Genomic DNA, 11,906 nt, shown 5'->3' with positions numbered 1-11,906 from the left:
AGCAGATTCTAGACTGCAGAGCTGGGGACTGGTCCTGGTTTTACCACTCATGGACTGTGTGCTCTCAGACAAGTCTCTCAGCATTTTTGTACCTCAGGCTCTTCCTCTGCAGAATGAGGATGGCAATTCCTACCTCCTAAGATTGTCATGAGCTAGAAAGAAGTTAATATTTGTAATGCATTTAGAATAGCATCCAGCACATCATAAGGACTCTATGTTTTGTAAATAGAATGTTCTTTTTTGTTGTTATAACACATTTGTGTTTCATAAATGTTGCTATCTGGCAGGTATTTTTTGGCTTCCAGAATAAAAGTTTTAAAATTAAAAGGTATCAAAGTATTTTTAGGAGCCTAGCTATGTCCTCAACTACTCCCAAACTCTAAAAGTAGATTGGCTTTACGTTAAACGGAGAATTCATACAGAAAAAATCTTCAGGACTGTATTCATTTCATAAATAATGTACTTTATTTTATTGCATATGGCTATTAAGGAGGGCATCCATGATCAATACAGACTAAATACAATGCACTATTCTAGTCCAGTTTATTCTCGTCTCCAGCAGCATCACATTGACCCTATATACAGCGTGTACAGTGGAAGACAGAGCAAGATAAGTTAAGTCTCTTGTCATATCACAATAGCAAGAAATATATTTAACATCTTGATATCCAGAAACAATACGTACCCAAAAAGAAAACACTGTTTAATAACTGTTAAAGTTTATATAGCAAAAAATATTTTAAATTTAAGGTAAGTCAGGCAAAATGTACAAAGACCCAATATACATTGTGAAGTTTTAGCAAACATAACATTTATACATTTTGGTTCCATTCTGTAAACTAAATTAAAAATGTAAATATTGCATATGCCTTTTTTTGAAATGTACAGGATAGAGGAAAATTTAGTATATTATCATCTGTGTATTTTGCTTGTTTTAAGCTGCAGTATGAACATGAACCATCTGTATAGTGTCATGACTACTCTAAGGAGACAGGGCGAGTTAAATATGCGTCAATACACTGCATTCAGCAGGGTCCATATTCAGTCCCTATCGTACCTGGGGGGAGTTACAAAGCAAATACCACCCATCGATGCCTATTCCCAAAACTAAATAAAAACTTCAGGATGTTTTATACATCTTAATAAAGTACATCATACACTGAAATTGACCTTCCAGCTAACATTGTATGGCCTAGGCGCTGCTGTGATGTATAATTTCAGAAAAGTAAAACCTTAAAAATGTTCAGGGAGATCACTTTACATTCAACTTTGTCTTGCAATACAATCCTCTGTTCTAAAGTTCAGCACGGAAGCAGGAAGACTTTTGCATTGCCATTAAATATATTTTTAAGACATTGAAATTTTTGGTCTTCCTCTAAAAAAGCCTCATTTTATTAATGCATTATTCTATAGTGATATATATCTATATATTTATATATATTTTTCTCAAAACAAAACAAAACGAAACCAACAACTTACATCTCCAATGAATTAGTGTAACCTCTCCATGACTATCAGAGAAGATAGGCACTGGGGAAGCCCCCACGGGAGGAGAGGTCGACAGCCCTCCAAATTGAGTGTCGAGGGAGCAGAAAACGGCAGAACATTCTGCCGGTCAAGTTCAGCAGTTTTAGGTAACATCTGTGAGAACTGCCACAACACTGGTATTTTCAGAATACTGAAAACATAAAACAAGGGTAGTCTTGTCAGGAATTTTTTCGACAAGTAACATGTACTGCGAGATTGCTTTTCTTCTTTTTCTTTTTCCATCAGCAACATAGGGCTGGAATGCCTCTTTTTATCAGTTTCTTTCTTTTCTTTTTTTCTTTTCGTTTTTTGTTCAGGGCAGCCTCACTGGTTGACATAATAACATTTGATTAAAGATAATACATTTTTTAAAAACTTAAATCCGCCAAACCCGGACCACCCTGGAACTGCTAGCACACCTACAGGGATTTTTGGTTACAGAAAGGCATGCCCAAGATTCAGGAGAGCAGAGATATCTGAGCTTGTAAATAGAATAAAAGGCGTTTGCAATGTGAAGTACCTACATAAACATTTACATCGAGAAGATTAAACAAGTCTGTTAAAGGTAAAAAGAGATATTCATCCCCTTCCCACAGCCCTTCCCTCCCACCCCCCACTACCCAATACAGTTGATTTTCAAAAGTAGGTTGCTTCAGTTACATATAGTAATTATTATTTAGTAATCTGTCTTTAAAGTCCAATCCCAAATTTCACTTCCATCGAGAAACGTCAGTCCCACACGGGGCTCGGTATGGACGTAAACATCGCAGGTACCTGCACTGGAATCCAACAAGCAGCTGTCTACTTGGACCATTTCACGCTAAGGCCGAGGACCGCGCTCCAGACACACAGCGCAGGGGCTACTACAGGAGGTCCTGTCGGACCCCCGCCACTGAAATCCGGCTTTACCTTGAACTGAGGTAGGACTGTGGTCGTTTTGAGTGTAAGCCAGGAAATACCAGATTTTACCACTTTCATAGGTGTGGGTGCACTCTCCTAGCATGCTGAGGGCTACATCTGCTTTGCCAAAAGGAAAAGAAGAAATTAAGAGACCGGCCACAATCGAAGAAGGCCAATGAAAACATCCAATTTTCTTGAGAACAACTTCTTCAGCTAATTTTGTTAAAACAAAACAAAACAAAACGCAAACAGCACAATGACGAATGCCCCATCCGGGAACAAGGGAGAGAGGCGGGTGACCTTGCCTTGTTGGTGCCTCATCTAACAGAGTCCACAGATGTTTCCAAACATAGTCACTGCTCAGATCCAAAAGAAAACGTAAGCAGCTTCGGGCTGAAACAATGCTGAGCATCTTCTTTTCATGATATTTTCTGACGTGTGACATCCTGGTGATAAAGCCAGACAGATCTTCACTCTGAAAAAGGAAGGAGGGAAGTTAGCAGAGATCCTCAGGAGAAAAGAGCAATCTCTGGAGTTCCAGAAAAAGCCCCTCTAACCCACGGCTAAGACCTGGGTTATTTTCATAAACTGATGCCCTTTGAGAAAGAAACACGTATTCATTCTGTTTTCCAGAAGTGAGTTCAGTGGGAAAACTCTGAGTTTTCCTGGAGGCAGAGCTGTTGGGTTCATGGTGAGTTGTCTATACGGTGAGGTTCATGTTTTCAATTTAAGAAAAATATTCACACGTGTTTTTGTGAATCATTCTGTCGAACAAGATAGAAAAAGAAGGGCCAGTTCCAGGTGGCACTGCGTGTCTGTGTGATGGAATGACCCCTTGAACTCCTTAGGCCTTGATGCTCCCTGTATTGTGTGGGATACACAGAATCCACTACCTTCCTCCCAGGGCTGCAGAGATGAAAAACCATGACACACGTTACAATGCTCTGTAAACTATGTTTATCCTACAAATGTGCATTATGTTATGAAAGTGGAATAACTAAGAACTCCACACTTCTGCCCTCAGAAAACTTCCACCTGAATCATCCATCTCTGTTTGAACGTGTCCAGCAATGGAAGGCTCCTGCACTGCCTCACGTGCGGCTGCATAACCCTCAACATTAGGAAAGGGTTATTCTTATCCACTCAACTTTCATATGTTCCAGTTTAGGTCATTTACCCTTTCGCTGTGCTCAGAAGGGACAGGGACTGAGGACACTTGGCCAGATCTGCTTCCTCCCTTCCAGGATGAAGGATCAAAATTCTTTAACCTTTCTCAATTTCCAGGGTTTTAGGCCTCTTTTTACTTGATATATTCCTTCTTCAAGGGACAGAACAAATTGGAAGATTTTGACCTTTCACAGCGTGTTGTTTTTTTCCTTCTAAGCTTCTTGGCTTTTTAACCAAAATGACATACTGTTCATTTTGATCACTCAGTTCCATGATGGTGAGCACCGCTTTGCTCTCAAACAGGTACATTTCCTTCCTTTGCAGATGCATTTATACAAACTGCATTTCTGGACACTCTTCTAAAATCATTCAGAATTTTGATCCTAGACTCTTACCATACTCCCTGACTTACTTTTTTGTGAATCAATTTCTTTTCTATCCATCTTAAGTTTAGAAGACTGAACTCAACAGACAGAAACTTCCAGTGTGCCCTGAAGCTGAGTGAGTCCCTCAAAACCACGTCTCCTTAGGAACTCGAGGCACTACACTCTATAGCCCCCCAAAAAACCCCAAAAGCTTTACAGAAAAAATACGTGTCAATATACAAGGTATACATTTTTAAATTCCCTACAATGAGACATTCTGAGGCTGTTTTCACTCTATCTTATTTATCATTATTATTTTTTAAGACGGAGTCTCATTCTGTCACCCAGGCTGGAGTGCAGTGGCATGATCTTGGCTCACTGCAACCTTCGCCTCCCAGGTTTGAGCAGTGTTCGTGTCTCAGCCTCCCGAGTAGCTGGGATTACAGGTGCGTGCCACCATGCCTGACTAATTTTTATATTTTTAGTAGAGATGGGGTTTCACCATGCTGGCCAGGCTGGTCTTGAACTCCTGACCTCAGGTGATCCACCCACTTAGGCCTCCCAAAGTGCTGGGATTACAGGAGTGGGTCACCGCGGCCGGCCTATCTTATTATTTTTATAAAGCTTATGTCCATTAGAAATTTAATAAGTAAACAATGTTCTGCCAATGAACCTTAACAGAATTAATTTCTTCCTACGGAAAGATCTGTCTTTGAGTTATTTAATTCATTATTGTTGTGATTTTCAATCCCAGCAGACTTCAGTGAGAATCTAATTGTATCCCCTAAAAAAAAGCAGGCATTTGCTAAAATACACCTTGACTTGTAATTCACTCTAAAATGAGCTTGCATTTTGTCCCCGACACCCTGATTTGGGAAGAATCCCATGGCCACCATAAAGCAGGTAACTGAGAGTCTGCAAATCCACTGACAGAAAGATTTCTAATCAATTGCTTATTTTATTTTGACGCTAACAATTAGCTAAATGTGGGTGAATTATCTCATGTTAACTCTAAGTCTGTTATTTTGAAAACAGCTAAACAAGTAAGTTCTGCAGTTTCTCAAACTTTGTCGTATAAATGGCGGATAAATTATTGCTGAAAAAATCACTTTCCATTTTCATTTGTGATTTCATGAGGCCACTGACATTTTCATTGTTTTTTTAGGATGCTGTATCGCTGTAAAACTCAACTCTTATCATTACATCTCTTTGCGAGCTCTAATTAAGTTGAACATGTAATTTTAGTTTTTGGAAGTAGAATATAGTTATCAAAACGTTAATTTCTAAGCATTAGCATTATGCAAGAAAAGAGCTGATAAATGGCAAGGAAATAATCCATGCATTTATTCATGCAATGACCTTTCAACAATTTTCTTTTTTTAATTCTACTCTGGTGCAGGGCCTCACTGATAACTTGGAGGAAGATGGCTGACAAAAAAAAAAGGGAAAGGGAAGGGCAAGGGGAAGGGGAAGAGGAAGGGGAAGGAAAGGAAAAAAAGAAAGAGGGAGGGGAAGGGGAAGAGGAGGGGGAAGGGGAAGAGGAAGGGGAAGAAGAAGGGAGGAAGGAAGGGTTATTACAGGAAGATGAATCTGTTAATGGCACACTCAAAGGACGCAAGAGAGCTGAGGTGAGGGAGATGAGAAATAGGATGACCACCTGCTCAGAGCCAGTCATGGGGGCGTCAGCTGTGCAGCGTTTCACATCCATCTGCATGTACACACGTGTTACCAGAGCAAGCACAACGTGCATGTGTCTCACCTAGCCTGTCTCCTGTTAGGTTAAAATACAATCGCTTTCTATGGCCGCCTCCTTTCACGGTAAAGCAAGAACTATGGTCTGGGTGTGCTCAGCGGGCGCAGGCCTGTGCTCTTGCCCCTCAGCACCCTGCATCTCACAGACCTGCTTGTTTAGACATCCCCCCATCCCAGGAGGCCACGGCTGATTCCAGGTGACCCTTAGGGATGCTTGGAAGCACTCACGGTGATTTAAACAGAATTAACCAGCAGAAACAATCCTTTGTGGAGGTGCAAAAGGGCAGTGAGGAAAAGGCTGGAGCACACCTCAGATTGGACCCTGCCAGCCACAGCAGAGGAACTGGGATACAACGGAGACCTGAGAAGCATCGGTACTGAGAATGCATGGTGGAAAAAAGGGACCTTTTTTGAAACCCAAAGTATAGTTTTTATTCATTTGTTGGAGAAAGAAGGCTTAAGACAGAAGCCATCTGCCTGAACTGATGTCTCAAATACTTTTTTCCAATTGAGCCGGTGGTAGAATCTTTGCCACGCATACTATTAAAGGCCCCACAGGCATAGGGCTAAAACAATTAACATGGGCAATGGCTCAGGAGGGCTCTCTGTAGTTCACACACAGCTTTCAGACACCAAACACCAAGAGCTAGTGCCCCTGGTTGAAGCCACCACGGAAACCCGATACCTGCCATCCACCTGACAGCCACCCACTCATCAGCGACACTCCCCACCCGAGGAAGAAGAAAGCTGGAAAACACTCGTGTAGATTCAAACCTAGGAATGAGAGTCAACTTTTGCCCTTATAGTCATTTACTTTCAAAGGAACCGAAGTTATCCCTTACCCTGAAAATCGGCCTGGTTCATCCTGACTAGGGAAAAAAAATACACCAACAAGTTTCTAACACTAATCATCTGACATCCTCAAGCTTTACATATGATCAAACGTCAGGCTTTCGGAAGATGAGATTCCAACAAAAATTTATTTATTGTATTATCTGTGTTAATTTTAGTAGAAGCAAAGAATTATTCATTTCGTGGCTGTTCTACCCTGAATATTCCCTAAGAAGGGAGACATTTTCAGAATTCATCAGCTGTAATGGCAAAACCAAAAAGAAAACAGTAAGACTCATGTGTTGCTCATGAACCCAATGACAGAACACCACACACCAGTTCTGCTACTACAGGTAACGTATATAAAAAAACGTAAACTTACTGACATTCATTGAATTTGTCACACCATTCATTACACACTGTATTACTCTGTCCCTTAGACGTTGCTTTGTAAAGAAATCCATCCACAGACGTATCCATGTAGAGTTATTTGAGCAAATAAACAAAATCAACAAACAAAAACCCTTTTAGCAGAGATGAGAGTTGTTCCATATGACCTGTCACGCAGTGTATCCACTCTTTATCTCCTTTCTGCTGTCGCTTGTGACAGATGACATTCATACGTGGGATACAGTCCCCTGTGCCACTCACCATAATGCCCTGCAGATGGGCAATAATTCCTCCCCTTTTCTCCTCCACTTAAAAGAGCAATCAGAATGCAAATGAAGGAGAGCTGTCAGTAAAAGCTCCACCTTCAAACTGCTCAACTTGACTCTCCCAAAAGAGAGAAAGGAGAAAACAAATCACTAGAAAACATTGTGATTACAAGGAGGAAAACTTCCTTATAATATATGGAACAATGTCCCAACAATGACATGTCACGCGGAGCTGGGCACCATGACTGCAATCACATTACAGAAAACTGAAGTGGGCATCAAGCCTAGAACATGTTGGAAATAAGGTCAGTTTGCTCCAGCCAATAACATCAGGCAGCATTTTAGGCACACAGTCTGACTCACCAATCCTTTTTCTTCATGATTTCTCATGACAATTTGGGTTTGGACATGTTTGCCTCCAACGTTACATTTCCATGTTCAAAATCCAGGATATACACCGGGGTCATGGCAGCTCTGCCCAGGGAGGCCCTAGTCCTCTCTGCAGAGAGGCTGTGGGACATGGCGCCTCACAGGCCTTTGGTGAGCAACACTGGACCACCCAGAGGCCAGATTCATGGAGTAGATACAGATGCTTTCACATTTTCAGCCGTAGCTGAATTAGGAGTGTTACAAATACTGATATACTTGACAAAATAAAACCATACACTTCTTAAAATTAAAATTTATATTTCTAGTAGCAAATGTGATTCAGAAAGCAATGAAACCTTCCATGAGCTCAAACATATCGTACAGGTCCATCTCAGTGCCCAGTTTCACCCTTTTATGTTAAACACAGAATTACGAGGGAAAATTAACTTTTCAGTTGCAGGAGCAATTCTGAGAAAAAAAAAACCCCGATAATTTAGTATCTCCAGACTTTACTAAAGCAAGACGCTCTAAGAATATGGAAAAAAAAAAAGTAAGGTTGGGCATGATAACAAAAGCCAGAGATTCTAGGAAAAACGGTTACTTGAACTTTTCTTTTAAATTGGAAAAAAATAACTTAAAAGGGAAATATGGAAGAATAAGTTTCCCATGACAAACAGGGGCAATAACTTGCTTTCCAGTCCTCCTTGAGAAAGACTGCAACATTCTTTTCTATGAGCTCATCACTTCCACTGACAATTAAAATCATTTCATTCTGAATGCTTGTTAGTAAAAAAAATTCCTAGTATCAAGTTGCAACTTGATGTTAATGACACAATATGAAATAGGATGAGACAATCTGGTTGTCTCACAGGCTGGGTTTAGTAAAAGGTATCTTCCCCCTTTAACTCCTGTTTAGTCCTTCACATAAGACCCGATCTTAGTCATCCCAAACTAGGAAAATCAGGCCTCCTAAACTTTTACCTACTGCACTTCAAATTCCCTCTACACATTCAACTTTCCTACACAGGAGCCTGTATAAATTTTACAGTGCACGGCTACAGCAGATTGTATAACACAGAACGTACATGGTTCTTTTCTGAATGTTATTGTTAAAAACTCTGCCATGTGCATGATGTGAGCTATTTGTCTATGGCAAGAATTGCCCACTGCCCCTGCAGCAGCCGCCAATGCCATACGAGAAACAGTATCGATGATTCTTCCGCACAAACACCTGAGACACAAGAAGTCCCAAGAATTGCGGGTGGACCCTTTCTTTTAAATTATGAAATGTTAGACCCTTTTTTAGTTAAAACCCAGACCAGGAAGCATAAACAACTTGCTGAAGCCTCCCCGCCAGTCTGTGGAAGAGCAGAGTCCTCAATTTCTCCCAGAACACTTTCCTCTCTGCTCCCCTTTGGTGACAATGAGATGGGTGGGAACGGGGCAGGAGCAGAGACACCTGCAACTGTCAACTGGGGCCCCAGACTGTCAACTTCCACACTGAACCACTAGCTCTTTATAAAACTCTCCTCGAAGGACATTAAATAGCACACTAGCATGTCACACGATTCAGTGAAGCCTGTGAGTCGATGTGGGTGTGCTCCACGGTCTGTCTTCCTTGCCAGGCAATGCCCAGGCCCTGCCTTCTCACCTCCCTGTCCCCAGCACCTGGCACCCTGCTGGTCAGATCCTTAGTAAAGCTTATAGGTATTAAATGTGGTTCATGCCATTTCTCACAGGCAGAAATGCTCAAGTAGTTTTCAAAAAGAGAACAAAGCTTTAGGACCGCGTGAGACCCAGAAGAAAAGAAAACCCTTTCCAGCCCACTCGGAGAGTGACGTTCTAAGCAGAGGTAAGTAAAGCAAGGCCAGATCCGGCTTGCCTCTCTCTGCAAATAAAGTTTTATTTGGATGCAGCCGTGCTCACGCATTTACATATGGCTGATGTCACACCATAAGTAGAGTGGAGCAGTTGTGACAGAGACTGCATGGCAATGAACCTCAACTTTTTACTACCTGACCTTTCACAGAATGTTTGTTAACCCCTCAAGGAGCACAGGAACATGGCAACCTTTACTAAGGAAGACAATGCGAAGAAAAACAGGCAAATTTGTCAGAATAACACCATATAGTTCCATCTGTGTGTCATACTGGGAAACTGATGCCCCTTTGAAAATCATCTGCAAGCTTACGTACTTTAGAAATGTAATACTGTCTACTAAAAACCACACTATCCTGTTACAGACCCTACTGAAAAAGAGGACGCACACCACAAAATCATTTATGAAGCCAGCACACTTTTGGAATGAACTTCTCTTAGCTACCGGTGTTCTATTTGATTTTTTCACTCATAATACAAAAGTGTCAATAAATCTAATCATTGCTAAATACATCCTACACTAGCATTCCTCCTTTAACAGAAGTAAAGGTTTACATGTGAGATCTGCAATTCATAAAGCGTCCAAATCTTTTCTTTCCTGGGTCATTTGAGAATGTGAATGTAAGCATTATGCTTCTGCCCTAACAGTATTTGGGCCAAGCAATATAATGCTCATTAACATTGCAAATAGCCAATGAACGATGTAATTATTTTCTCAGATTTAACAGGCTTCTACGTATGGTATTTTTACTAATCTAAAAAATTTTATGTACACCATAACAATGTTTATATTGTTTATATATGAAATTATAAAACCTAATTATATTTTTGCTACCAAATTAAGGGAATGTAGAATAATTATTTATTCAAAATATATCCATTTCCAAATAGCCTGTTGTTATATATCAATTCAACTGGACCTGTTTTCTACTTCAAAAGCTTAAATAACTGTAGGTAAATACCCCTCCCCGGTCTATAACATCTGTGTGATACAGGATTTCAGCTTTGTCTCTCTGGGGACAAATTCACCCATTTAATTTAAAAGCCTCATAAGAATGACCATGTAGCCTTTAACTGAGCATCTACTACAGTCAAGGTTGAAGGGTCAAATCCTACTTAGTCACTGAAGTGCAGGCTTCCTTTGTAGAGATCAAAGTACCCATTCTTCCTAATCGGCCATATCGAAAACATCCTGCTTTTCCCCAAGAGCCTGGAAATGACTCCATGCCACCACCTCTGTGCTTTCAACTACATGCCATTCCCACCACTCTCAGGACACTGGTGTGAAAGGCACTGTGGCCACACCAGAGCCAGGTCCCCAGGGCTGGCATCTCGGAACCACCTCTTACCAGCTGTGTAATCTCTACAGCTATGTCTCTAAGGCTGCTCCCTCTTATGAAGATGGGGGCACCACCTCTCCCACCCTGAATTCCCCAGTGGAGTCAAAGGGAATATGGCAAATGAGATTTCAAGTATAAAATATATAAATAATACAAAAATATGTATGCTCATTCATAAAGAAGCACATGCTACTAGCACAACTGGCATTTTGTGGTTGGCTTCCCTTTGCTTTCTTTGTGCACCTTCAAATAATGTATACATGTAACCACATGCTGTGTTCTCACCTACAGACTTCTTAAGACCAGGCAGCCCCGTGCTGCAGGGAAAGACAGGCTCCTCCTGCCCTCCTGTTCTGGCTAATTTGTGGAGCGCCACAGTGGTGTCTCCCAGTGCACTTGTCATCACAGTTCTTCCTCGTTCAAAATTGTATTCGTGAATGATATCACGAACAACCACAACTGCAAGCAGCAAATAAACAACTGCCGAATGCACAAAAACAATGGCAAATAGCTCCCAGAATAAAATGAACGAACTTGTTTTAATTGGACAGAAGTGGAACAGAAGTAGAATTGTTTTTCTGGGGGTAGCTCTAGGCCATTGAAAGCTGCAAAGAGTGCCTTTGCCTAGCTGCTCTCTTCATGCCCTGAGGACAGGACAGAACGCCCAGGAAGGGGTCGCACATGTCTACCACGCAGACAGCTGCCCGTAGAGAACACGAATCCCTCACCATATCACAGACATGCCAAGCACACACAATGCATCATCAATAGGCTGGACTCCGCGTGGTCCCGGCCATCGGGGGATAGCACTTCCCTTCTCTCTGCTTTATACAAAAAGGTACACTAAAATGCAGGCCAATATTTTAATTCCTCTGCCACAAATGACAGAGATTTACATCTAAATAAAGCACTATTTATTGAAATTTCAGTAATGCAAAATGGAAAATGCCAAGTTACCAACTATATAAGTTCATTTACTGAAGAAGCAAATAAAATAAGCCAGCAGCAGCTGATCATCAGGCCTTGCCCAGGGATGTGGAGACAGAGGAAATCCGTGTCTTTGGTTCCTCCTCCCCACCAAGCATGTAGCTATCCCAGCCTCACCCACCTTGGCTCTGACT

The 11,906-nt window shown here is 41.3% G+C and overlaps 1 protein-coding gene across 1 annotated transcript in view; it reads right to left on the bottom strand.

Annotated features, from left to right (window-relative positions):
* Positions 1-442: 442 nt before the first annotated feature.
* Positions 443-11,906, bottom strand: part of IRS2 (insulin receptor substrate 2) — a 31,369-nt gene continuing 19,905 nt past the window's right edge. Inside the window, exon 2 of the mRNA XM_033177287.1 lies at positions 443-2,902. Coding sequence (XP_033033178.1) covers positions 2,898-2,902 — 5 coding nt within the window. The 3' untranslated portion in view covers positions 443-2,897. The remainder of the gene's footprint in view (positions 2,903-11,906) is intronic.

This window comes from Trachypithecus francoisi, unplaced genomic scaffold (genome assembly GCF_009764315.1).
Source record: "Trachypithecus francoisi isolate TF-2019V2 unplaced genomic scaffold, Tfra_2.0 Lachesis_group18, whole genome shotgun sequence".
Taxonomy (NCBI): Eukaryota; Metazoa; Chordata; class Mammalia; order Primates; family Cercopithecidae; genus Trachypithecus; species Trachypithecus francoisi.
This window is presented reverse-complemented; position numbering and strand designations above follow the sequence as displayed.